This window comes from Syngnathus floridae, chromosome 2, assembly GCF_059516105.1.
Source record: "Syngnathus floridae isolate MCC-2025c chromosome 2, RoL_Sflo_1.0, whole genome shotgun sequence".
NCBI lineage: Eukaryota > Metazoa > Chordata > Actinopteri > Syngnathiformes > Syngnathidae > Syngnathus > Syngnathus floridae.
In genome coordinates this window covers 8,947,808-8,975,316 of record NC_142414.1, presented here as the reverse complement: position 1 = coordinate 8,975,316, position 27,509 = coordinate 8,947,808, and the positions used below count along the sequence as shown (strand labels likewise).

General features: G+C 42.7%; 2 protein-coding genes and 2 long non-coding RNA genes across 6 annotated transcripts; 3 read left to right on the top strand and 1 right to left on the bottom strand.

Moving 5' to 3' along the window:
- Window positions 1–296: 296 nt before the first annotated feature.
- Window positions 297–5,959, top strand: ect2l (epithelial cell transforming 2 like). The gene is made up of 21 exons (XM_088369045.1): window positions 297–496; window positions 688–800; window positions 868–1,030; window positions 1,150–1,408; window positions 1,472–1,658; window positions 1,819–1,936; window positions 2,013–2,178; window positions 2,281–2,409; window positions 2,478–2,570; window positions 2,638–2,847; window positions 2,911–3,014; window positions 3,099–3,209; window positions 3,274–3,360; window positions 3,467–3,576; window positions 3,642–3,789; window positions 4,130–4,203; window positions 4,297–4,453; window positions 4,531–4,596; window positions 4,672–4,760; window positions 5,043–5,215; window positions 5,289–5,959. The coding sequence occupies exons 1-21, from the start codon at window positions 419–421 to the stop codon at window positions 5,417–5,419; spliced, it is 2,766 nt and encodes a 921-aa protein (XP_088225171.1). The 5' UTR covers window positions 297–418; the 3' UTR covers window positions 5,420–5,959.
- Window positions 5,823–27,509, bottom strand: filip1l (filamin A interacting protein 1-like). Of its 3 annotated transcripts, none has more exons than XM_088369044.1 (6): window positions 27,225–27,509; window positions 18,876–19,135; window positions 18,628–18,801; window positions 18,211–18,389; window positions 8,265–10,941; window positions 5,823–6,398 (listed from the first exon to the last, which is right to left on the bottom strand). In XM_088369044.1, the coding sequence occupies exons 2-6, from the start codon at window positions 19,125–19,127 to the stop codon at window positions 6,180–6,182; spliced, it is 3,501 nt and encodes a 1,166-aa protein (XP_088225170.1). In that variant the 5' UTR covers window positions 19,128–19,135; window positions 27,225–27,509; the 3' UTR covers window positions 5,823–6,179. The 3 variants fall into 3 exon arrangements, with proteins under 3 accessions (XP_088225170.1, XP_088225168.1, XP_088225169.1); XM_088369042.1 differs by lacking the exon at window positions 27,225–27,509 and adding an exon at window positions 21,131–21,387; XM_088369043.1 differs by lacking the exon at window positions 27,225–27,509 and adding an exon at window positions 20,888–21,039.
- Window positions 18,724–19,912, top strand: LOC148401596 (uncharacterized). Its single transcript, XR_015857122.1, has 3 exons — window positions 18,724–18,817; window positions 18,894–19,178; window positions 19,799–19,912. It is a non-coding gene; the product is annotated as an uncharacterized LOC148401596 (long non-coding RNA).
- Window positions 21,432–26,158, top strand: LOC148401595 (uncharacterized). The gene is made up of 3 exons (XR_015857121.1): window positions 21,432–21,576; window positions 21,676–21,742; window positions 25,600–26,158. It is a non-coding gene; the product is annotated as an uncharacterized LOC148401595 (long non-coding RNA).

The window sequence follows — 27,509 nt, the reverse complement described above, 5'->3', positions numbered from 1 at the left end:
TTCAAATAAGGTTGCGGAATACTCCAGTTTGAATTGAGGTTACAGCAGAAGTTGACCGAGCGCCACCTTGTGCTTTTCACAAGAAACTACACCATAGCGCCGTCTTCTGCTTTTCACATGAAACTACACCATATAAACGATTAAAAATTACTCACGCCCACAATGGGCTGTAATATTCTTTAAAAAGCAAATCCAGTGGATAAAATTAAAATCATGGTTAGCTGACGGGCTTTTCGTACCAGAAATATAATGATGAGAAGCGGTGTATCGTGTGTAAAGGAATGTGTTGATGCGTTTCCATGGCAACCTGACGCGACATATGACTTGCTTATGATGATGATATTTCTAATTGTGTGCCAGGTAGGGATTACACGTGGCTATTTTTTTTTTTTAATTTTTTTTTTTTAAGACAGCATCCATGGAGAAGAGGAAGCTGAACTCAAGCACTCGCTTCAGCTGTTGGACTCCGTTGAGCAACCATACGGAGAACATGCAGGTCAGACGCAGAACACTAAAAAATTACCTTCACTGTTACATTATCAATTAATAGACTGTGATCTAATGGACGCAAATGCTATAGTCACCATGAACTTTTTTTTTATTTGTAATTATTTAATTTGACCAAAAAGCAGGTATAGTAACCCATCTCATGATCTGGTGGTCATCTTCGTGCTTGTTCCCCAACAGTTATTTGAAGAGCGGATCAACCTAGTGGTGCACTGGTTTGAACTATGGACTGACCGACAAAGGAAGCACATGCTGCATTCTGTGCTCACACGATGCACCAAACCTCAGCTCAGGTAAAGCCATCTGTCTCCTCCTGTACAATGCACACAACAGAACATTCTCCTCTGATCACCCGAGCAGGTACTGCAGAGATCTGCTGACCGAAACGCTTCCAACGACTCGATTGGACTTCACAGCGGCGTTGCCCCGCTTCCTGTCGCTTTACATCATGTCCTTCCTGTCTCCTTTGGACCTCTGCTCCGCCGCCCAAGTCAGCTGGCATTGGAGATTTCTGTCTGAACAGGTGGGAAAGTCAAAAGCACTGACAGAACTATGATCATCTTCTTGGGGGAGATATAATTATTTATAACGTGCAAGTTTATAACAGGTGAGTTTAATAATTGTGGCTTAAATAAACCTCAGGACTGCCTCTGGGCGGGGCGCTGCGTACGACAAGGTTGGTTTCTTCCCTACGTACCTGGAGAAAAGGAATATGGCGCTTGGAAGAACTACTTCATCTCCTGCATCAGCACACTGGACAGGCTGACTCCTCTTGAGGCAGCACAACCGTACTGGACACTCAGCCAACATTATGATAGCGAGGAAGAAGAAGAAGAAGAGGAGAGACTGAAAGAGAGAGTAATCAGAAGGTTGACCAGAGCAAAGATTGATGAGGAGAAGAGTGAGTGAAAGCAGTAAAAACCCCCCAAAATGCAAATGTAATTTTTAATTTTTTTTTCTGCAGGACTAGCACTGAGAACCAGAAAAGCCTGGAGCATCAGCACAAAATTGGGGGAATCCGGAAGCGGTGGTGTCCAGAGCCGAGCAACCAACCTTGGGACACTTTTCAAGATTCCAGGTCCTCCTGACTTGAGTCTGAGCACAAGCAGCGGCCTGAGCTCAGAGAGAAACTTGGGGCTCAGTTCGAGCAGGTCAGAAATGGAGTTAATCACAATATACAATTTAAATTACTAATTTTGGGTTGAGTTCCTGGAAATTTATTTTTTAAATATATTTTAGTCATCCATTCAAACATTCCTCAATATTGTAACCGTTTATAAGCCGAGCTGCTGTTTGAAATTTTCCGAGCAGAGCGAGTGGGCCACTGTCCAAATACGTCTCCAGACCTGCACCACTCCAAGCCTCCAACATCTCCCGCCATCCTGCCGACAACTTGCTGTTGCTCTCCAATAAAATCCCCGCTTACGAGGTAACCCAGCAACTTCAAGAAGATAAAAACATGGGGGATGAAAACACTTCAGCAGTCAACATCATTTTCCACGTAGCTGGTGCTGAGCGGCGCCAAAGCGGACGCACTCGTGGTCCTCTATGACCATCGAGGGACCTTCTCAGCATTATTGTCCCAGTTGGAGGGGGCTGTTTCCGGGCACACGTTCAAAAGGCTCGGCCTGTTAGCACCCGGAGGAACAGAACAAGTCCAACTCTTTCACGGTGAGGAATAACAATTTGCATTTCAAAATCTATTTCATGATGTTGCTCAATTCTAACGGTACCACGAAGAGCTTCTTTCGTCAATATCTTTTGTTCTCGCAGATAGATGTTTATCAGACAGAAGCATACTCACCCCGGCCCATCGAGATTTCTGGGAAAAATTGTCCACCCTGGTGGCCCCTGCTGAGCAAGGCGGTGGGATTGACATTTTCTCACCATGCGCAGCGTCAAGTGGGTCATCTCCCGTTCTCGCTGTGACTCAGGAGCAACTCTGCGGCGTAACATCTCGTCTCTTTCAGCCTCAGGTGTGGCGCTCATGCAGAAACTGGCCGCTCTTACGGGTCTGAAGGTTTCGGCACCGATGGGTCTCGCCACTGGAAGTTTTCAAAATAGTGAGTGTGCCAGTCTTACAGTACCATCAAGTTTCCATTCCAGATGAACAAAACCAAGTTTGTTTAGTCCTTAGCGATTGGTCTGATGGCAGCATCGGTGCCGTCAGGTTCTCCGACCCGCAACCGGGAGGCCCGGCTCTGCGTTACATCACTGAGCCAGTCCTGCTGGGTTGGTGCAGGCAGGCCCAATGGATGGAGGAAGCTCTAGTGGAGATGAGAAACTCTCTAGAGTTCCAACTTCAGCGGGTTGGCCTTCAAGCCCGAGGCAGAGCTCTGGGTGGGTGTCCCACTTCTCGTAGGCTTGCAGAAACCCGTCTTGTAACTTCCCGTGACTCCACAGGTCATTCTCTGTGGGAAAGCGTCCATCTTGAGGATCTGTGTTTGTCCGAAGATCTGACTGTGGCGCTCACTGAGGGACTCACTGTTCTCGGCAAACAGGCGGAGGTAACTGGGGTTTGCTGATCTTCATTTCCACGATCACAAGACTAGCAGGGGGGTGACAAACCTTTACGGGTCTTGCATCTTCAGAGCAGACCATTTGAGTTTCTCGCTGCCTTCCTGACGAAATGGAGTGATGAGGATGAGACGAGAGAAGAAAACCAAGTGTCCAATGTCTCTGTGATGTCGGGACTTCCTGAGGTGTGACGTGCCGCGTTTGTTGACATCGGCCACATCTTCATCTATTGCTCGCCTCATCTTGCAGACGCAGCTGGACTGGAGAGGCGTCATTGTCCGAGAGCTGCAACACAGCGAGGTTCTCTACATCAGCAGACTCAGTGCTATTGTGAAGGTCTGTCCTCTTAACAAATACAAATTGCGGATATCGTGTCCATAAAAATACTGAGTAATTTTTACATGGTAATTTGCATTCTTGGTTACCTGCGTCTATGTTAAAGGCATACCAAGAACCTCTCACGGCAGCCCTCAACTCTAAAAGGGCCATTCTCAGCCTTCCCGAAATGCTTATCGTCCTGAGCCCCGTTTCCGAAATTTTGGACCTCAACAGGTGCGCACCAGCCACACTTTTTGTCTCTGTGAACATTTCCCGGAAGTCTTCTTGTTCGTCCCAAGGGAGTTCAAGGCAGATCTGGATGTCAGACTCCAGCAGTGGGGAGCCGAGCAATGTATCGGTGATGTGTGCTTGAAATTGTGTGCACGGCTCAGAGTGTACACAAACTACCTCAACAACTACATTACTGCTCTTGGTACCATCGACAAGGTAACGATCCTACTGATTGGATACAAAACCTATATAATATATTTAGACTGGACTGTCATATAACTAGTAATGGGAAAATGAAGCTTCAAAATTGCTTCGTGAACCAGTTGTTGTTTCCTCTAGATGGCGATGTTGGCAAGATAGTGTGCTTCATCTTGAAACTTTATTTTGCCGTCATTATTATTAGCTCAATGCGGTAACTGAAATATTAGGAACAGCTCAGTGTGATGCCATGTCTTTTTTTTTTCTGTAAAAATACAAACGGTTATGTTTCTATCTTATTTGTGGTTACCATCGCAACAGTTATATCAATTTAGAATTGTTTATATATGCCTGTCAGTGCCGGGATACAAAGCCAGCATTTCGCGCTTTCCTCCAGAGAACCGACAGAACTCTCACGACCCACATGCTGAGGTAATCTCGTCCACGCTTGTGCTCTGTTGAACTGCAACACGCATCTCGCATGTGGACGTGGGTTTGTGTTGATGTTTGAGTTTGCTCCTCAAGTTTACAGGAGCTGCTGCTGTGTCCGGTGTGGAGAATCCACGAGTACACAACGCTGATGCAAGCGCTGACTTTACACACACATGCTAGTCATCCTGATCACACACAAGTCTCCTCCGCCCTCGATACTTTGCAAAGATACACACAGTTCATCCAAAAGGTAGTAGAACGTCAAATACACACAGTGAACATCTTTACCATGAAAAAAAAAAAAGAAAGCCAATTGTCTCGTTGCAGCTAAAACGTAACTGTGAAAGAGACCGGCTGTTAGAGGAAACCCAACAAATGATCCAAGGCTGTCCGGTAGAACTACTTTTGTGTTTCTTTACAATTTTAACTCAAGCAAGTGTGAAAGTATTTGTGTGTGTCTGCCCACAGAGTCTCAGGGCGGCAAACCGGCAGCTGATAACCAATCAGGATGCTGCGTTGCTACACAGCCCCCATGACCACATACCCGAGTCGATCAGGTGGCCATTTCATAAAAAAATTCCAAATTGTTTGCATTGCTCCTCAGATAATTCACTTTTCGTGAATGATTTCGAATGAAGCTTCAAAATTGCTTCGTGAACCAGTTGTTGTTTTCTTTGGCTCACTCTAACTTGCCAACATTGCCATCTAGAGGAGCCAAAGAAAACAACAACTGGTTCACGAAGCAATTTTGAAGCTTCACCAAGCTAGTTTGTAGTAAATCTTGTCAAGTATTAATGCTACTCTTGCAGATGATTTTGAGTTACACTATGTTTGTTTAGGATGTACGAGCACGTGGCGGACGTCAGCCTCTTCCTGTTCACTGATGTTCTGATGTTGACCCGGAGGCAAAAGCAACATATACCTTTCACACTAGAGCACAGGAGCACACACATATTTCTTGCCTCCGTGGCGCTCGCTAGTCTGACTATAAGGAAGATGACCCACTTGCGTTGTAAGTTGCCACGCACAAACACAAGTTTTGCTGCTGCTGCTTTCCTTTGCTCAATTGCTTGATATTCCCCCAGACGTGAAGCACGCCTTCATGTTGGAGGCTCCGTCTCGCTCGTGGATTTGCGCCACAGAGCGAAGCCAGGAGATGGATCACTTCCTGTGTGTGCTGAGCACCGCCATGCAGACATCTCTGAGGTCCACGTGATCGGAGCTGCAGCCACGCGAGGACAGAAGGAGGTTTGAGTTGGGCTTGAATTATCAGGAAATCTCACGTAAAATGTTTAGCATGCATCATGATTACTTTTTAATTGCATAACATTACAGTGAAGTTTTTTTTTTCAACCACTATATTTTTTTCCACATTTGGTATGTTACAGCAAAAAAATTATTTTTTTTTCTCTAAATTCTATACTCATAATGACAAATTTATTAGAAATTGTATTAAAAATTAAAATGAAGTAAACTTTGCTGAATGTTTTCCATTTTAGAATAATGCTGTAGCAAAATGTGGAAAATGTGAGCTAAAGAGAGTGCAGCTGTATTTTATTCTTTCTCTTTTTTGATGCAGAATTTGTGATCAAGATCAATTTCAGACGTACATGTTGCGGTATAAAAGATCTTTATTGAATCAATAGGGGGAGAGAAAAAAAACATCTTTAGAAGTGTGACGCGGTTACATTTCATCATTGGTTTATCACATTTAGTACAACATTATAATGGCCACTTCCCATTTAAAAAAAAAAAGTTATTCTCCAGTCTTTTTTAAATTCGTTTTTGTTTTCCATACTGATAAAAAATAAATACAGTACAAATAAGCAACATTTATCAAGTAGCCTTCTTTTTCATTACGCTTCACCTGGGTTGCAGTGACGCTGACATAAAAAAAAATAAAGCAGCTACTTTAGACTAGGTGACTGTCTCTACCTCTCCTTGTTATTTTTCTATTCTTTATTCCTGACATGTGACTAAAGTCTGCGGTTGGCGAGGTTTGGGTTGTTATTGTTGGTTCTGTGCGCGGCTGCAGACGTAAGCACAGCCTGAACTTTGCCGCTGCTTAGAGGCGTGTGCAGAGATTGGCTCCGAATCTGCAGCGCCCCGTTGCCGCTTGTCCCCTTTCCAGACGTGAAGCCCTTTGGTTTTGGGATTCTTGTCGGTCCCGGGCGTCGGAATGATTCATGAGGTATCTGGAGTAGCACAGAAAGAAAAACAAAAGCGATTTGAAGTTTTTATACCACGAACTGCTCAAGAGACGGCACAGTTGCAGAATCAAAGTCACCACTAGGTAGAGCCAAACACATTTTATAAGTTCCACAAAAGTCTTCCCTTGCAGATGTTGCAGACGTGCGTGCAGTTACGCATTTTGGGAATGACGAGTTGTCTGAAAATGGGCAAACATGTTGATCACTTGATCCAAGTCATCTAATGTCTATGTTTAATTTTGTTTATATCGTAAAGACGAGGACTAAGTAGTTTGTGTTTACAGTAGATATTAAAATTAATCTAGTAAATTTGATTGAACTAAACAAATGAACGTTTTTACCAGTCACCCCGCTGGAAAGAATTAATGTTATGTTTTCGGGAATTAAGACTTTCAAGCAAAGTTTGACAGTCTGGTTATTTCGTATTTAACGTGAGATGGTGATCATTTGCTTCTAAAAGTCGGGTTACTCGTAAAAATATGACCTTTTATGTATTTATAATATATTTATTATATCTTTTGCTAAAAAGTTGATAGACAGGCCTAACAAAATGCTGAGTGGGCATTGCGCCTTAATTTTGACCTGCAAGCTGAGTCAGACGTTCATTCATCTTCTGTGACCTTTCACCAAAGTTTATTCTTATATCGTGAGGTGAAGTAAAAGTTGCAGACAGCAGAATATGTGTCAATACTTGATTCTATTTTCTTCTTTGGCATATCGTCGCTGCGGCAGGAGCTCAGCTTCCTCTCGCTGTTCCCATAGCAACCAAACAAAAGCTTTGTTTTGGTGTTTGCGCAGGAGAGCGCTCACATTCACAGCGTTTGCATGCTCATTTGCGTGAGATGTTTTATGTTTAGGGAAAGCCCCTAGACCAACATTATCATACTTTTATCATCCCTGCTGGTCACCACGCTTGCTGTCATCTGTTCTGGAAATTCAGGAAGTTTCAGTGCAGCTGTTGGGGAAAGTTTGCGCGATGAATCCAAAGTGGATCGCAGACAGCAGAACCCAGCTGCTCCGGTCTCTCAGGCTTCGCACTAATGAAGAGCATCTTGTTCAGCATGCAAACATGCATCATGTCTTCCTGCTCGGACCTACTGAGGATCCAGTTTCTTTAGCTGTGATGCTTTTTTTTTTTTTAATTATTTAACTTTATTTTCCATTTTGAGCTCCAGGGCTGTAATGGTTGCATGAAATGAATGAAAATTCGATATTTTGAGAAACATCTCAAATTGAATCAAATCTAGTTTGATTTGATTCCAAATCCATTTTGATGGTGGAGAAAGGCAATTTAAAAAATGTCCGTCGGTCATAATACTGGACAAAAGTTGCTTTTTTAAAAAAAAAATCTGACTTTCATAGCTCAGAAGTTTGAACACTCATTAAAAATGTGAGTACAAAAAGTTATAAAATTATTGATAAAAATGTGAGTTTGTTTGCATCCCAACAATGGAAAAAAAATTGACCATACATGCAAATCAACTTAAAGAACAACCTTTTTTGTTTTTGACGACACACGACTGAAACATGCTGCATTCGGTGAAGAAATGAGGCGGGTGAACATGGATGACAAACTCCAACAACTTTAATTCTCAGAAACAAACTCAGACGTGCGAGAGGACAAAAAAAAAAAATGTACATCAGTGTCAACACGGGACGTGCACTCGGTTTAGTCCAACGAATCAAACCCAACCGAGCAAAGCAACCACAAACAAAGCCACAGTTCTAAGTCAGCTAACTCTGAGTCAAGGAAATGGATCAGGAACAGGGTTGGGGGGGGGGTTGTATCGAACCTCTGAAGGGATGGTTGAGGGGGCGGGGTCATAGGGGTCAGTCGTAAACGTTACTTACTGTAATCTGCGATGGGCGTTGGCTTTGGGTGGCAGCGGGCTTAATCATGATGCTACTGGTGATTTTGTTCTTGCTTTTGGGTGTTGCCACGCCGCCGTTAGCGATCCTCTGTTCCTGGGCTGCTGCTGAGTTGAAGGCCCCCCCTAAGTGAATGTGGATTTTGTTGTCCTCTGTGGTGATGATATTTGACCCAGAACTGTTGGACCTCTGCACCTGCCAGCCGTTTTGGCGTTCGGGGGTCACGCGGAAGACGGCGTGCCCTCCGGCGACCTCCGCTGGCTCGGAGGAGACGTTGCGGTCGGGGGTGGTCGTTGTGACGGAAACGATTTGGATAGGAGATACGGCTCTCTCGGGGGTGGTTGAGCTGGAAGAGTCGGGGCTCAGGGTTCTGGAGTACGTTGCCATGGTGAGAGGAGAGAGCATCCTATCTGGAGAGTGCGATATTGGAGAACCTCTTGGTGAAATGGCGGCGTTCTGGATGATGGTGATCCTTTGTTTGGGCGGGGCTCCGCTTGTGGGGATGATGGCGGTGCTGGTGAAGGACGGCGTGTTCTCCGCATTGGGGCTGGTGATCTCCAGCGTCGCCACGTTGTGTCCATGCTCTGGAGTCACTTTGATTTGAAGCGGCTGGCCGGGACTGTGGGTCAGTACCACGTCTCCAGCCTGGACGTGGTTACCATTGGGCCGAGCTCGAAATTTGCTATTCAGCTCATTGGAGACTCTTCTCATACTGTTATTGAGGTTATTGATATTATTCACGAGGGAGGGGCCACGTTTGTAAACCTCATTGTCCTCAGAGTCACCCTCGCCGCACAGCTTCCCGTTAAGCACCGCACACTCCAACGGAACCGCTGTCGAAAGGTCATCAGGGTCGGTCTGGACCTCTTTGGTGGCGAGGTGCAGATCGGAAAAACGCCTTCCGTTCATGCCCGGGCGCAAACTTTTGCTAAATCTACGATATCGTTCCAGTTCCCGTGTGAGGGTCTCCATCTCTCTGGCCAGTTCTTTGTTTCGGATCTCCTGTTGGGTGAGCTTCCTTCGCAGAGAGGCCTGGTCGGTTTTCATGTGGCATATGGACTCCTCTTGTCCCATGTACTCGTGGATCTTCTCTTTGAGAGCCGCGACCTCCTGTGTCAAATGACTCGACCTCGCCTCTTCTTCCTTCAAACGTTTGAACAAAACGTGTTCTTGGTTGGAATCGTTCTTCTCGGCCAGCTGGTATGTGGAAAGTTCTTTTCTGGACATTTCCAGCTCTTTCATCAAAGCCTGGGCCTTCTCCTGCTCGTTTGTGAATTTCTTCTCCAAGGATTCTAGCTCGTCTGTTTTCAAAAGCTCGGTATCTCCGACACGAATGTCTTTGAGTTTGCGTCGAAGGCGCTCAACCTCCTGGGTCAAGTCTTTGACTTTGTTGTCTTCTTGTTGGAAACGGTTAGCCAAGGGTGTTTTCACGTGCTCCTCTTTGACTTTGCTCCTCAGGTAGTCTCGTTCTATCGTCTCGAGTGATTGCAGCCGTTTTTTCATCAGATTGATTTTGGACTCCAAATCCATGTTCTTCTCCTCCTGGTCCCTTAGTTTGCCTTTGAGGTCATCCCGTTCCCTCTTGGCCTCGCACATCTTCTGCTCCAGCTCAGCCTTGGACCTCAAAGCTTTCTTGCTCTCCTCGATGAGCTTTTCCGTGACCGTTGTGACCTTCTCCTGTTCGGCCTGAAGTTTGCCAGAACTGTTTTGCACTTTGTTCTCCATCTGCTTGAGCTTCTCCGCCATGGTCTTCCTCTCATCGACCAACATGACCGTCAGCGTCTTCAACTTGGTGAGATCCTCCTTCAGCGTCAACTCCGTCTTTTCCAGGTGACCTTCAGCACATTCCAGGTCTTTAACTTGAGCTTTCAAGGCTTCCAGTTCACCAGAGAGCGTCTTGGACACAGTCTTTTCCCTCTCGAGGTTTCGTTTCAGCGAGTTGCATTCCTCTTTGCTCTCGCTAAACGCACCCTCGAGTTTTTCCAAGTCCATAATTCTCTGGTTCAGTTTGTCCACTTCGGCCTTCAAACTGTAACTTTGACTGGCTTCTTTTTCCAGTTTCTTGTTGAGATCTCTGCAATGGTCCTCCATCCGAATCAGTTCCTCATCCTTCCCTTCCATCTCGAGCACTCTCTTCCGCAGCTCTTCCAGCTCGGACATGAAGCCGGAGTTTCCGCATTCTCCTCGGCTCATTTTGTCTCTCATCTCCAGAAGTTCCTCCTCGGCTCTTCGCAGGGTCTTGTTGGTGTCCTCCAGTTCATCAAGCTGTCTGCTTAGCGTGGACAACTTGTGACGCAGCTGCCGGTTCTGCGCATCCTCGCTCGTCAACTTGGCCATCACGGTTTCCTGCTCCTGATGGTGTCGACCGATGCAGTCACGTAGCTCCGCCTCCAGGCGAGACACCTTCTGCTCTTCTTCTCGAAGGTTGGCGTTGGCTAAGGTCAACTCCTCCTGAACCTGCGAAGCAGTTGTGCTCAACTGTTGGACTTTGGCCGTCTGTTGATTTAGCTGCTCGTTGAGACGCTGCTGTTCGTCCACCACCATCAACGCAAAGGACTTGACCTTTGTCAGTTCCTCTTTCAGGCTCGTGACCTTTTTGTTGTTCTCTTGGTCTTTTCGTTCTTGGTAGGCCCTTTCCTGATCAATTAACAGCTTCAACCTGAAAAAGAGGAAGTCAGGAAGATTTACTTTCAGATAAAGTTGTGTTCCCATTAAGCGGTATTGTTCATCGCCGTTTTGGAACAATTTTTACCGCGACATGTTTTGCCAAGGATGATAAGTAAGACAACAGTAAAACAAAAGTAGAAGAAAAAAAATCTCCAAAATGTTCATCATTATCCCAAACAGATGCTTTTAGATATAGAGTAAATGGTTCGGACTGATTCTTGATTTTAAGTGCCATGTGGTGCGAGGTGCTAGGTTAGATATTAGTTACAGATGGATTTATTTATTTAAACTTTTCGACAGGAATTTTTCTCAGTTTGAAAAAAAAATAGTATTTTAGTATAGTTTTAGGATTTTTTTTTTTTTTTAGTATTTTGTGCGACTTCAAGTGTTTCCTGGCCCCACTGCATGTTTTGTATCCCATTCTTTTAAGTGGTAATTTTCAATCCAGATATTATTTTTGCATTGTACCTCGTCAAAATAGTGTTCATATTGTTTTTCATACCATTTGAAAAGAAGCTGATTGGATGTAGCATTGTTGCATTTGATTTGGTGACAGTTTAAAAGAGCTCAACTTTGAAGTAAAAATAACACATAGTCACCCATTTACAATTCATCCATTTACAGGCACATTAGGATTATTACTATATATCACTATTATTAACACTCACAATCACAGCTTTGGACTATTTATTGTCAAATAAAAATAACATACATATTTTGAGAGTGCTTGAGGAACCTGAGAACATGGAAAATCCAAAAATGAAATGTTTCAATGAAGCATCAAACTCAAATTCATCATGACTTTTAGTTTTGTTATACAGAGATCGACTTAATTCTGTGGGATAAATCTGAGTTTACAGAGTTTAAAACTAATATAGAGTGCACATATATATTTTTTTCCATTATGAAAATAAACCACCTTGTTTTACAGTGTAGAAAAGTAAATTGAGATTAAATGTCACCATCCAAATCATCCCGCAAGAAAAAACTTCCCAGTACACTTTCTTGACCTAATGCCAAATTTACATAAACCGGCCTTAATCACAGAAACGTCTGTGATCCATTTACCACCGAATGAAGATCTGCCAAAGTTTCTCGATCAAGTCAAGCGAGCCTACCTGCAGCAAAGCTTCTCCCGGTGTCACTGCCATGAGTTATTTTGCCGTGCATCTCCGCCGCGCTCTCTGAGTCGCATCGCATTCCGACAGCCAGAGCAAACAAAAAAGGATGTGCTCTGCTCCCTGTGACATCATCAGCATGTCCTTACATGGAGCTTTGTGTTGCACGCACTCACAAGAAGAGAGTGTTCTTGCGTGTGTGCGAGCATGTGGATATCACGGGACATTTTCGTGCTTTTTTAGCAATGGTGGGCTGTAACCAAATACTTGGCCACTGTATTCAAGTAGTTTTTTTATATCTGTACTTTACGCTAGTGTATGTCTGATGACATTAACCACAATGATGAGGAGAAGCAAGATATTCCCCATCCTTGGATTGACTGAACAGATTTTTTTTTTTTAATTATCATTCATTTAGCAATTTTTTGAGAGAAAAGCTCATCTCGATAGGTGTGTCAACTCACATGCATGTGCATGTTGCTTATTATGAGATGGCCAGATGAGCCTTATTATCTGATGTGCAAGTCATGTCATGTAATCAAACCCAAAGGTTTTATTTCTCCAAGGTTGCTCTTTAATTTCATCTTCCTGCTTTTTTTTTTTTTTTTGCTAAATTATAAAAACTTTCTCCAACAAGGCCATTCCAAAGTTAAGAAGACATACGCTGCCAATGCACCTGCAGTGACATGTGCAGTCCTGTTATGGACAGGTAGGAATCAATTTTGCACCTTCAGACAGAAGGGCGGAGCTCGGCAGGCACACAGTCTGTAATTTACACACCCATGGCCCCTTTTCACTGAAGGAAACTTTGGAGGAACTTAATGCCGCACCCTGCTTGAAATCAGAGACTAGCAAAATCTGTTCATTTTTTAAAAAGATGAATCGTGAAAAAAAAAAATTGCTAGCAACATCTCTATTTTTTAAAAAAGTGAAGACAATTTGCAATTTTATCGTTTACACATAAAGTTGATGCACAATTTATATTCGGGGCCAAATATGTTTACATTACTGACCAAATTTGGCCCGTGGTCCACAGATTGACTCCCATTACTGGCATTTTACATCTAAATCTACATCTAAATTAAACTGTCCCCTTCCGGATCTAATATCTATCTATCTAATGTGTAATTATTACTTTTAGCATTTCTAAAATGTTGTCGAGTATTATCAAGTCTTATTTATGACATTAATTTTATTGCGAGTAAATTGAATGATTTCCTTCAAGGTTTATACTAAGACCAGCACTCTCTCAAATCAGAATAAAATTTACTCTGCATAATTCCCAAACATGCTAACTTCTACTTGCTTTGACAAGAAAATCAAGATGCGGCAGTTTTTATACACGGGCCGTCTACAAAAATAGATCTCTCACTGTTTATGCGGATTTGGTGGCTTTTAGGTCTGGGATGGATTCAGCGCCACTTATACTCATGAGGACTGGAGTTTTTGCCAAGAGCAATAAATTCTTGCCTCGCAGCGCCGCAGAGGAGTTGCCAGTTAGGTTGAATTCAAAAGATATGCTTGTCCAATTTGACTCCAAGTTTGTTCCCGTTCTGCTGCTGGCCACTTAATAACTTTGCTGGGAGCTAAAAAGAGAAGAAATTGTTTTCCACTGCCGCGTCCAAGTCTTGCAGGAGCTTGACTTGCTCTTGAGCTCTTCTGTAATCACTGCTCAGCCGCTCTATTAGTGGCTGGCCTCCAAGATATGATTTCTAGTCTTAAAAGTTGCTTTAAAAAGTCATGGCTTGTTCTCCAATCATACAAATAAGAACATTGCTGATGACTTTCCAAATAGATTCAGAGACTTATTTTATTTTTATTCATGTCGACAAAATGTGAAATAAAATAAAATAAAATAAAATAAAATAAAATTAAATTAATCTAAATTAAATTGTAATAAATAGAATAATAAAATAAAATAAAGTGCGGCTCAGTGCCCAAAAATTTCTGGATCAGTTTCACTGACCTTTTGGACACTGAGAGCTACTTCTAGTTTGCTTCTGATTAAGGTGAAAGCCCAAGTTTCATAAATAGCAAATTTACTCCAATGATGTTTTATTAATAATTCTAACAATCTGTGTGATGGCAATGATCATGTTCATGATTTGTCTCAATCACTTAGAAACATGTCAAGTTTCAACACTTGATTTCTATAAATCCCTGCAAATGTTTTGCATTTCCAAATGTTTTTTAACTCACCATTGCTAATTTCGAACGGTGCAATTATTAGAACAAGCCTTTGGGAGACTCGGCAGCGGGGAGGTGGATCGGGTGGGTGACCTAGTGCCCGTAGGGAACATGTTGGTCACCCCTGCTATCGATCCTTCTGCCTGTCACATAACTGTTGACGTGAAACGGAAATGCTAAGCTAGCCGTCCTTCAGTTTACGACGCAGGAATTTACAGACAGATTCATGACGCACCGTGAGTGTGTGTCGTGCATTTCACGATGACATTATTGCCCGGAGCACTTAAAGGCGGCGAGACAAATTGCCTTCCCTCACTCATGGTCACATCATCAACCGAGTGATGTGTGACATCGTCGTATCAGCATCCAAAGGTGTCATTGCCTTCAATTGAACTTTATTCAGTCCTTATTAATTTTCTGCAAATAACGGAGCTAAATGCATCTCCCTGCCACGAGATTGTGGATGATGTCACGAAGAACAGACATGACTGGTCACACTTGGGTGACTGAGCACAACAGTTGGCTCACATCTGGCGCCAGTCCACGCCGCAGACACACTTGGACTTTTTCCCTCCACTTCCCTTCTATCTTCTTTTATTTGCAGACAAAAATTTACTTCTTCACAGTAGTAGCTTAATTTGGGCTCAAAATGAGGAAATTATCATTAGATGTCACGCGTAGCTTCTTCAAACGTGAGCTCATGAGTTCTTTGTTTGGAAAAAGAGTGTTCTTCTGGAATGAGCTCATGCTATACTTACATTAAATTAGAGAGCGAGATGGAAGCACAGATTTTAGCCTCTCGCCTTTGCTCCAAATCCAAACCACACATGACGTGCCCCTGACTAAACTTTACAAGAACTCTGCTGAGGTCTCAGAGGGGCCGATCCAAGGCACAGAGCGTGTGACCAAATTGTGACCCAAAAACCACCTTCCGGGACTTTGGATTCTTTGCAAAGGGCCTGGTGGCTCGCTAACATCGATACTTTACACTGCTCGGCTCCTCCCGAGACTCCTGAAATCAGATCTGGTCCCTGAAGCCTGTTTAGTGGGACCCCCTTTTGCTACCGTGTGTTTGCTTAATGGAAGCAAAAAGCAAGGAACATTCTCTGCCCCCTCAGCGTTGCTCTTTCTACTGTTCCATGTCTATCAGGAAGAAAAACACATGCTGTCACACACCGTCGAACTTTCCTGTAAGTGGCTCTCTGGCCCAAACATGATGTCATCGCTAATGTTGTGTCACTTTCATTCAAACAAGACCTCCACAGAGACTCCATTAAGTCTTGTCTCGCCCTGCACATAAGCTCCAAGCTATTTGCTCCCGGCCGGGCCTTTGTCACTTTTGAAAAAAGGTGAACTCTTAAAATCTCAAGAACTGCATGGCTTGGCTACTTTTAGCTACTTGGAGCCACATGAAGCACGGCTTTGATAATTCCGATAAAGTGTTGGTAAAGAACAGACGTTCACCAACGTGTGAGCTTTGGAACAGTTGCCTCAGATGGAATTTTGGAGCCTCGTTCCTTTAGTCACATCCACTTTACAAGTGGCTTGCTGCTTAAATCATAATAATAATAGTAAATGAATAAAAAAATAACTATAAATATAAATAACTATGAATAAGAATAAAAAAAATCACAATAAAATAGTAAATAAATAAATAAAAATAAATACAATTATAAATTGCTAAATGACTATAAATAAAAATAAAAAAATCATAACAAAATAGTAAATAAATAAATAATAACGAAATCAAAATAAATAAATGCAATTATAAATTGCTAAATGGTTACCTTGACAAAATTACTGCGAAAAATTGCAAAGCATTTGCCGCCAACTGTACTGAATCTTTTCTCTTTTTCAACGTACATCTTGACTCATTATCGTCCTTTTCAACAAGTAGCCTTTCTCCACAAGAGTGATGTTTGCTTTGAGGGGGCCTGCTGACATATTTGGAGATGAGGTACAATATGCGTTTGGCATCTCGGGTCAAACGTGTCGGATTCACGGTATGAGGGCATGCTCACAAAACGTCTGCCAGTAAACCATAATCGGCAACTCGGGAAATGACTTTTTTTCCCTCCCATACAAGGAAATGTTTGGTTCAAAGCATCTCCACTTCCAGACTTGATTTCCTCTCGTCATTTCTCACAAAGTTGGAATGTCCTGCGTGGGCCAGGCTGAAAATACAGGTGTGGAGCTCTTCAGGAATGACACGAGAAAACAATTTTGACAGCATCTTAACGTTCCAAAGGTGCCGACGGGTTCTGCTCATGCGTGCAGCGCAACATCTGCTTGACAACATCGACAAACATGCCGTCATCTGGGCACAACAATTCCGCACCAACTCAATGCTCCTCAGACACTGCCTCGTGTGGTATAACGTGGTACTGTGGATTGTGTAACTCTAAATTCACATTTACTCCACTGTCAAAACTAAGTGCAAAAGATGAACCACAACCTCGCGGTTGATTCCTGCAACGTAAGAGTTCACGACGATCGTACGGGAACACTGCTCATTTCCAATCCCCAAATCCCACATTGTAAACATAAAACGCAGTCTTGCGTTTCAAAGAAAGCAGAGGGCAAATCTGGATAATAAGCACCTCGGTGATGATGAGGTCATCGCCCGAGAATGTTCTCGACCTGTTGATGTCATCACCGGCGCTATAGTTAAGCCGGCCAGATGGCTTCGAGATAAATGGCAAGCCCTGTATAGCAAATAAAGAGGCGGAGGGACGTCGTGCTGTGTCATGTTTGCAGCTACTGTTCGTGTCTGTCATCCGCAGCCTTTTTTACTTTCATATAATTTTGAGAATTATCATATAATGCCTCACAGTCAACAAGTCGTGGGTTTGAATCTCATCTTGTGTCAAGTTTGCACACGCTTTGTTTTCTCGAGTACTTTGGCTTCCCCTCATTCTAAAAACATAACCTCATTCAAGATTAAATTTCATCATCAATTGTGCGTGACTGTGACCGGTTGTGTATTCAATGTGGTTGACCTATAATTTTTTAACGCTACTTTAAAAGGCGACACATTGTGCATTTTTTTTTCCTGGTTTTAAAACAGTTCCCGAGTTTCTACATCAAAAGTCTATGACGTTGAAGTCACTCGGTTTTGGGAGGTCTCGGCTGCAAAAGCAGATTTTATTTTTCATGATCATGATGACCGGGGCAGAATTAAGGTCAAAACGAGGACTGCCCACTGTTGCAATCTTTTTCCAACTATTTTTTAAAACGGCAACAAATCTTTTTCGAAGCATTTCTGGAGGGCCTAATTGTGACGTCCCCCAATTGGCAAAACTCAGATACCATTTAAGTTAAAAAGTGAAATTGTCATCATCTGTAAAAACAAATATACACTTACTTAATCCAACACAACATTCAGCGCAAAACCTCAAGCCAAATGTTTTGGGGTTTTTTTTTTTAGAAAACAAAACTTGAGGATGCAGACAGCCATGAAATTGGCTTCCCGCCTTGAGTTCCCTCTAGAGAAACAAAGGTGGCTACTTGCCATCTTTGTAGCATTTGTCTCCGAGCTGAGATCATGTTTTTAAGAGACATGTGTTGCTGGTTAGCACGCCGTTGTCATTCTGGCTCCCACACCCCTGCTGCTCCTGCATCAGTCGGCATGCCATGAGGTCATCACTCAATAACAGACCCTCAATCAATCAAGGCCAAGTATCTGCCTACATTTACGCACATCCGCGATCACACAGGTGTCAAACACAAGGCCCGGGGGCCAAAGCCGGCCCACCATGTAATTTTATGCGGGCCCCAAAAGCTTGCTACAACTTCTCTTTTGGGGTCAGAAGTGGCGGCAGCTCCATTAAATTTCCATGAGAAGCCTAATTAATCTTACTGTTTAGATTTTTTTTTTAGCTATTCTTTGATTTTCAAACTCCTGATATGGTCGGCGCCATCAGAATGAAGAGTTTGAAGAAGCTCTATGTACTGACCTCTCACGCTCCTGCTCCAGCAGGTTGGTGAACTCGTCGCTCTTCTTCATAAAGTCGCCATGATTGCGCTTCTCGTCGGCCATTTTGTGCAGGGCCTGCTTGTGGGCCTGCTCCACCATCAGCAGCTGCTCCAGCATGCGACGGTACGTCTCCCTCTGCTTCTCCACCAGATTGTCCAGCTGTGAGACAAGAGCAGGAGACTTGGTCACGGACTTTTGTTGATAAATTAGCAAATTAGCACTTTTACTGTGAATATACAAGTGAATTTTATATAGGGGAAAAAAATGACTTTTCATCGTTTAATGTCAGATCCTTTAAGACTTCAGCTCAAGTGATATTCTACAAGATGTCTTTTACTTCACTTCTACTTTTACCAGGCAGGGTATCGCTTTCAGATAATACAGGAATTGCCGATACCTCCAACATGGGCCGTTCATAGATGTCTTCCTGTAAGCCGTCGGCTTTGCCCTGGATGGCATCCCGCTGCAGAGCCTGCAGGACTTTAGGTGGCGTGACAAAGCCGTATTTGGCTTCCAGAAGGGCCATATCGATTTTTTCTGCCTTCAGCACAGTGATCACCTCATCTCTGGCCTGCCGAGGGCATAATGTAGGTTATCGTTTATTATATATATATATATATCGTCTTTCTGGGCTTGTCTCCTGACCTGCAGCTCTCCTTCCAGCAAGCTCAAGAGGAAGACCAGGTCGTCACGCGAAAGGTCTCTGGTCTTCTCCTTGCGGCCCCCCTTGGCAGTGGTGCTGCCACTGTCCTTGGTGCTCTTGTGGTTCCGTTGGATGGTGCCGGTGTCATCGGGCGGCTCCCGGTGGCGACCGCGGCGCTCCGGCCGTCCAGACACTTCCTCTCTGGCCAGCTTGACCTTGGTGACGTCCTCCAGGCTGCTGCTACGGGAACGCATGTTGTTTCCTTGAAAGGACCGCGTTGGGATGTTACACAGCATCTCAAAAAGGTGAGTACGGAACACCTTTAACATTTTTGTAAATATTTGATTTTGTATTGCTGTCTTCAAAGTTATTATTAGACTCACAGCAGAATTGAGTCCTTACTGCATTCCACAAAATGAACAAATGCTTCAAATCACAAACTAAATCCAGAACTTTCTTGGACTGCCAAGCCGTAAACTGCTGCCCATCATTTGCAGCCAATGCCTTTTTTTTATTATAAATAATCCTATGACTGATGTGTTTGGGGCCCAGAGTGCGATTGGGAAAGAAAATAGCAGCTTGAGCTAAAGATGATTTTGGGATAAGAAGAATCATCGTCTGGTTGGCTCTGATGTCCGTTGCGTCAGGCACTCGCTGATTATGATGACAAATTGATAGAACAAGTAAATGAACTGTAACCACATCATTTATAAAAAAAAAAAAATGTTAGCTAAACACAAGAATGCCAGAAGCATTGCATCACCTTTTATACGGGCTTTTTTTTTTTTTAAATCTAAATTCAGCCCGCATGGGCCTCAAGGGATTAGAAAACCATTGTGCAATCAATCATCCTAATTGCTGAAGTAAGAGATTTATTTCAATCTATGTTTCACAGAAAGTTATTTTATTCTTCTTGGATTTTCAGATGAATTGAACCTCACCACTGGTTGACTGATTGCGTTCTACAAACTGGAGGTGAGACGCCACATGATTGTGAGCTGAGGTAATCCCCCCCCCCCCCTCCCCCTTTACCGCCGTCAGGGACACACTCCACATACACTCGGTTAGAATCCCGAGCCGCCAATAGAACGGGTTAGCGCAACAGTTCCAAAGGTCGCAGACGCGTACGACGGCTCGGCATGTGCGAGTATCACATATCTGCCAAAACTGTGAGGGGGAGCGCAAATATTTCACATAATTAAGAGCTGCTAAGGGTCACAGCGGGGACAAGGACGTTGATTCATGTTGAATTTGATGAATGGTTATGTCACTTGCTGTAAATGTGCACTTGGGGAAATTCCAGGCTATGGGCAAATACTTCTCGAAAATGCTACCGGCTTAATTTGTAGATCTAATTTCAATTATTGAACATTGTGTGATTTCATAGAAGAAAAATAATAATTATCAAATGTATCCAATGTTGAGGTCATTAAGTATATATATATTAATTTTAGTAATTGTGACAATTTGAACTTAAAAACATAAATTAGTGACTTTTATTGTAACAATTTTAATTGGCACAACAATGTAAGCAAGTGGTTTGCTCCAAAATAATTTGCTGACTTGTTTTTACTTATATCTTTAACTTGGGCAGCCAATAAAAAAAAAGAAAGCAGTTCTCTATATTCTTAGTTCATGTTATGAAATGTGGGAACGCCAATTTTCACACCTTCGCATATTTTTTTCAATTACCCAGCTTCAAAAATGTCATCAACATTTATCGCCTTGACATTTTCAGTGTACCCTACTATTTTTTTTTTTTCAGTGAGAGCTCTTTAGGCAGTCATAACATTATCTGCAGCCAAAAGTCACTGGAAACAGTTGGCACTTTGGATGCTTTCTTTCCCGTGACCACTCAAGTTTCCGTGGCTGGCTAGCGGGTCAAAACGTAGAATCTTTCCAAGGCCCGGAGCCTTACATATCCTCTCCTCAGACTATACGTTGGACTCTTAACAGTTAACAACGCATTGCAACAGCCACTTCATATATCAGAAAAAAAAAAAAAAGCACTCACTTTTCATTTGCCCATTAAAGTCAGGAGGGTGAAAGGTGAGGAAGCAGGTGTGCTGCAAAGAAAATAAAACCCCACGCATGGAGGACATATGCATGCAAACACACACATACACACGCACACACACGCACGCATTACAGAGTACATTCCTGCAGCCTTACATCACACCCTGACGTGACTGCATGAGGGCAAGAGAATCGAGATCAAATGTGAGCAGAGAGAGAAGGGAGGAACAGATGGAGTGACCTTTTGTTGAGAAGGAGCAGGTCCACCACGCGTCTGCCTTCTCCACACAAAGTTGACTCCAACCACTCACTTCAGGAGCAACCTCCAATATTTTGATCATGTTGCTTCTTAGAGAGGCTCTCACGCTTTACCCGCAGGAACTCTTTTTTTTTTTTTTTTTTACTCCAGCTAATAACATCGTAATAACACCACCGCCAGAGGAGCAAGCGTTTCCTCTGTGGTTTTAATCATGAAGCCAAAAAGGAGTGTCGTGTTTACAAACAGAGCAGATTGTTGTCGTAGCAACAGGTGGCACCCGGAGTTTAGGGTTCCGCGTGGTGAAATAAAAACCCTTTGAGACGCTTCCTGCCGGCATTAGCGAGCACATAAAACATTTCATGAAGTTGCCCCCAGCGCGGGATGTGTGATCTCCAAAAACATGGCATGTGGGCGGGGATGATCTTCAGGTATTGTTGGGCAAGGTGGCCAAGGTCTCAATGGAGCTATTTCAAATTGTAAAAAAAAAAAAAGACAAAAAGTGACTTATACTTTATACTTTCTTCTAGATGCATCTCAAAGACGGTGGCAATGCATTTGATAAAATCAATGCATGATTTAACTTCAGCCAAAGTGGTAAGCACCTCACAGCGCCGTCTAGTGGTACAAAAAGAAACTGCTGCCTGAGCGCAGTCCTGTTGTTGATGATTTTTATTTCAATCTATTTGCATTTGATCTTGAGGAACTCTTTTATTTTTAGACATTTAAGTGCAATACAAATTGAGTTGTTTTTCTTGAGGCTTGTCAAGTTCTGTTGCTTGGTTTGTAGTTCCGTATGTTGCCATGGAGCTTCTTTCTAATGATTTTACAACTGCTTCCAAAACCTGGAACGCAACCACATGAACGTGCACCTTCAACCACCTCTGTGATGTCAAGGTTGCAAACAAACCCCAAAAGTTTACCCACTGAGACCAGATTTTATTTTTATTTTTTTATTTTTTTTTGATGGTGCCAGTCACACTGCATGAAGTCAAACAGCAATGAACGGAGCATGACGCACAAGAAGTGAAACTCCTCCTTTCACTGTGCCATGTTTAGCCTCGAGGATTCTATTTGGGCCTCGGCGCATGTTCCAACACACAATTGCATTTATTACCCCGTATTGGTTTTCCACTCTTGGCGTAATTTACAGGCTGCATACAGTTGCAGTGTAACCAGGTCTGTTTTGGGACAGGTGATTATGTCGGGTCGTAGTAATATTAGTGACGAGGTCGTTGGGTTCACACAGACTGTGACACTGCAGTTCTTTGCCTCTGCGTCAAAAGCAAAATGATGTTCACACATCAGTGAGCTCAGTATAGCTCAAGGTTTTTTCTGCTTGCAGACCACATTGCAGTGTAGTTATGTTTTCCCTCAGAACAGTGGCTGCAAAACCATAATTTATCGTTGATGGGTTGTTTTGAAGTCATAAATCAGGAAAAATACTTTTGTGTACGTGTAAGGCATTTGTTTGTATATTATCAGTATGAGCCTAAATATGTTTTCACCATTCAGGAACTCAAGAAAGTATTTTCCTTATTAGCAGCTTTTACTTCTCTTAAAGCCGAACCACACAGATCAAGTGCGAGGAATGTAGATACTCGCAGCATCACGTAGTTATCCTGTAATTTAATTCACTAACCACTAGAGGGTAGTATATCATCAGTTTGAGCCTAAGGATGGAACATCATGTCTTAATATACTTAAAGTGGAAGTCAAACATTCTCTATGCAATAACATGTTGTATGAGTCTAAACATGATGTTTTGATTGATATTGCTTTTGTGGAATATAAAATAAGCAGAAGAATTCCCCTGTTTTTATCTACTCAGGGGGCTGCCACCTGTCGAGTGAAAATGACATCATAGTGGGCAAGGGCTCAGGTAACGACTCACTCGTTATCTGGATTTGCTCGTGTGATGTTTAACAATAGCCATATCAACAACAGTAATTATCACTTTATAACTACGATAATCGTTCGTTGTCAACACCACATTGCCCAGCTTCACCGCTGCCAAACGTTAGGGGACCCTGTAGGCACAGACAGAGGCGGAGCAAAGATATTTTCCTTGGGTGGGTGGGGGCAATGGTCCCTAAAACACATTTGACAAACCCCCAAAATTCTTCTAAAAATGCTGATATATATATTGAATAGTATATGGTCCTCACAGGGGACAGATGGGGGGGGGAAATCCTAAAAAAAATCAGAAAATACCCAAAAGTCAATTAGCTAACCTGGCACCTGGGGATTCCAAGCATATTATTAAACTCTGCCAGTGTGTAGAGCGAGACCATAAGGACTCTTTGTGAGGATTAAACTCTACACATGCTCCTTTCTGGACTTTAACCCTCAATTGAAGTCTGAGGATAGATTAGGCAGGACATTTATGGGACGGTCAGCAATCTGCCACCTCATCTGTTGCAAATGCTTCCGCGCGACAACGTAGTCGGGCATCATGAGGATTACAAGGTCATGCCATCCTTGAGCCACTCACTGTGCTGTCGCAAAGGCCTCAACAGTGAACGCAGTCCCCCGTGGCTCAGAGCCACCGTGTGGTGAAGGCTGCTCTCCAAGAATCAATGAAAGTAAACACACAAAATGACTTGGTCTAGGATCAGATAACTCCTGAGTGAACTGTCTGGCATGTTTGCTGCTGAACAATACAATGCTGATCAATAATGTCACAAGACAATGAGCTGAAAGACTTCTCAAGTCAGACTGAGAACCTTCCAAAGGCGGCGATGCACGCAATCTAAAATGCATCTGTCTTTTAACAACTGAAATTATTTCTATTCTTAAAGCCTAAACCAAAGACAATTCAGTTTGAGAAGTAAATTTCTCCACTCTCGGGAAAGTGTCAAAGTCCATTTTGTGAAGCACATAATGGGTGCCAGAAGTTAGCTTGCCCTTGTTTTGATTTTTGAATTTGAATTGCACACTTCCTTGCATGCTGTGGATGGAAAGTTAACAGTTGGCAAAGTTGAAAATCCCATTCAGGAATTCTAATGAGTAGAATCATTTCATCCATTCATCCTCTCAAGTGTTTCTTCTCACGAGGGTCACGGGCACGCTGGAGCCTATCCCGTCTGTCTCTGTACACCTTGAACTGGTTGCCAGACAAGGTACAATAAATTACAAATTAGATGGAGCATGTAAAAACATAAAGTCTTAGTTGCCCCGCAGTCGATTCTGTTCTGTAACAAACACGCACGCAGCTTTGGTCTTCGTCAGGGACGTCTCCATGACAACGTGCAACACAGCACCAGGCAACAATACCGGCCCAAAAAAAGAGGAGCCTTCGTGGCATGGCCGCCCCTAGGTGAATATTTACGGCCCCCCGCTTGCGTGGCGTTATCTAATCATGTTACATACGCTCGGAATTTGACGGGCAAAGTCGCATCTCTCCTGGGAATAGAAATAGCCGCCAGATATGCCATGTTGATCTCGGTGAGGATTTTAGGTGAATATAAGCTGCAGAGGGAAGCGCTATGTGTGCAGCCTTGACAATTTGTGCTGCATCATGGAAAGTCTGAGGCCCTGTCAAACTCCCCATAGTCATCACAAAGCATGAAATAGAAAATGAAGCAGAGCAGGTGATGGGCTCAGTAAAATAATAATAGGCACAATCATACGCTAATAGGGTCATATTCAGAAAAAGTTTACTTGGTAGTTTCATTTCAAAGCTTTTCAAGATACATCTGACATTCACAATGACAATCATTGATTAGCAATGATTTTGGGGTTATCAAATTGATGAATTCAATGACCATTCGTCAATTGATGCTTATTCTTTTACAATGCTAATGTTTTGTCCAAATTAATCATTTACAACTTAAAATTCTCCATTCATTCCCAAAAGGGAATTCAAGATGAGATATTCAAATTGTTCCCATTTGAAATTCGAAACATTTATTTCATTCAGTTTGAAAGATTTTTAGCCAAACGTTTTGGATTGATAATTTTTTTTTCAACATAAGATGAGTATTCTGTAGAATCAGTACTTCTCTCTTTGCACGTCTTTTTCTTGTTGTTGTTTTTGTGCAAGCATCTGGGCTTCCGTAGAAGTAGATACTGAGTACCTTTCCCAACCAATTTTTATTATTATTATTATTATTATTATTTTATTATTATTTTAATGTTTCATATTTATTTGTTATTTTTATTTTATTTTTTACTTTGGTTTTTATTTTATTTTATTTACGATTCAGTTGACTAAGAGATGAGTCTTATTATTTAAATAGCCCGGCTGAGTAATGTTTCTATAATTCCATTCTGTAGCAGGCTACAGTGTGATGATGGGTGCTAACTTTATAGTAGGCTACAGTATGATGATGGCTGCTAACTTTATTGGACTTATTTGGACTGTCCGGACGGCAGGTCAAGCTCAGAGCAGAGCTAATGTTGGACAACGCTGCAGATTCTGCTGGAGTATAAATATAGTTCTCTTTTCCCAGAGCTCTGAGTGGAAGCTATTCTGTGAGTGAAACAAGATCCAGAGAGCCCCTAACAAGTCAGCGAGTGCTCCACACTTTGATTTGGACCGGTCGACCTCACCGCCACCTCACAGCCCTGATACACCAGGCGAGAAATAATTCTAGAATCAGCACAAGTTTGTTATCATGGACCAAGTAACCCGATTCTACACCAATCAGCACATTTCTTTCCGATTCTACGATTTATTCAATGAATTGTCCAATGGCAGTTTTATAGAACCCGAATAAAGAGGGTCCAGATTTTTATTGTTGCAAAACATCTTTCCTTGTTTCTGCATAATCAGCAGCTTCAAGTGCAACACAGTGACCATATGAGTCATTGATAAACCCAACGCAAAACCTCTTAACCAGGCCCTAATCCACCCTCGGCGTAGAGGAGCCTAAAGTACTGACAGTCTGTGGCCCACTACTCCCAAACTATCACTCAGCAACAAGGTGCATTTTTTCTCCACTGCTCTTAACACTTCAGACGTTATCTCTTAAGAGCATTTCCTGCAAAGCACTTTAGTCCGTCTTCATGCGAGCCTGCCACTCGACAACAATGTGTGACCTGGCCTCAATGTCTGCTCGGTAGACCAGAGAGAAAATATTTGTATTATTTTATTTTATTTCATTTTATTTTATTTTATTTTATTTTATTTTATATTATATTATATTATATTATATTATATTATATTATATTATATTATATTATATTATAACATAACATAACATAACATAACATAACATAACATAACATAACATAACATAACATAACATAACATAACATAACATAACATAACATAACATAACATAACATTTTATGTCCAGGATGAAGCTTGGGTGTGGTTCCCATGCTGAAAGTGAAAGAATCAATCAAAAGCAAGTAATTAGATGCTTACTGTTGTGTCACAGTGGAAATTAAAAACTCGCCTCCTGCTTTCATATCAGAACAAGTAGCCAGCGTTCATGCTTTGGGCTCTCGAGAGTCTTTATGTAAAGTGGCTGAATCAATCTGTTGCTGCAGATTAGTAGCACCAGAAGGCGTTGGCTTGCTGCCTTACACTTAATTCAATCAAAAGGCCTACCAAATATGGCCAACATGCTTAATTTCAACTTTCAGCATCATGGAATATTTTATTTAACGCTTGATTTGAGACTCTTATTACATTTTCGTTGTTTATGTTTAGATGTTCTTTAAATAAGAGCAAAAAAAATGCCAAAGGGGCAACATAAGGAGAAGGTTGTTTGGGTGCAAAGGAAATTGAAACCTGTCTGACCGCAGTCATTTCAACCGCAAACTTAACCTGTGATCCCCGTCACGTCAACACATCATCAAAACGCAGCTGGTGATGGCAAACACCTTTGTAAAACTTTTTTTGGGTGTGGCTAAAGCGTGCACTGTTAGCCCAAAAGGTGCCTTTTAATTCTCATGTCAATTTGGACGTCACTGTATGAAGGGACCAAATAGATCAAAAATGCCTTAAATGTGTTTTTTTTTTTTTTTGCTGATTAAGCCACTTCAGGTAATAATCCTCAGCAGTCCATTTGTGAAGCATTTCTGCAATGCACGCTGAGCCACCACGCACACGCCCCTCCGCTCTTACCTCTCGTAGCTAAGCGACCAACCGCTAACCGCGCCGCTGTGATGCTGCAGAGCCGCCGGCCGTGCTTTCAGCCTGACGCCCGGGATGACGTGCGTATCCTTCGTGTTGATGTTCCCTGTCCGCCCAGCGTGAGAGTTACTTCTCCGCTCTGTCCTTGGCGGTCCCCTTGTACAATCCAGGTGGTCTGGAAAAAGATCGGCTGCTGCTGAATGTCTAAGTCTGGATGAGCACGATGCTGTCTGGGCATGGGTGTGTGTGTGTGTATATGTGTGTGTGTGAGAGAGA

Excerpts from the sequence above, each read along its gene's own strand:
- ect2l (XM_088369045.1), top strand. The coding sequence starts at position 419 with ATGGAGAAGAGGAAGCTGAACTCAAGCACTCGCTTCAGCTGTTGGACT. Across the intron at positions 1,659-1,818 it reads TTGGGGCTCAGTTCGAGCAG|AGCGAGTGGGCCACTGTCCA; the intron begins GTCAGAAATGGA and ends TTTTCCGAGCAG. Across the intron at positions 2,179-2,280 it reads ACAAGTCCAACTCTTTCACG|ATAGATGTTTATCAGACAGA; the intron begins GTGAGGAATAAC and ends TTGTTCTCGCAG.
- filip1l (XM_088369042.1), bottom strand. The coding sequence starts at position 21,230 with ATGATCAAAATATTGGAGGTTGCTCCTGAAGTGAGTGGTTGGAGTCAA. Across the intron at positions 19,136-21,130 it reads CTGCTCCTTCTCAACAAAAG|GAAACAACATGCGTTCCCGT; the intron begins GTCACTCCATCT and ends GGTCCTTTCAAG. Across the intron at positions 18,802-18,875 it reads TGCTGGAAGGAGAGCTGCAG|GCCAGAGATGAGGTGATCAC; the intron begins GTCAGGAGACAA and ends TGCCCTCGGCAG.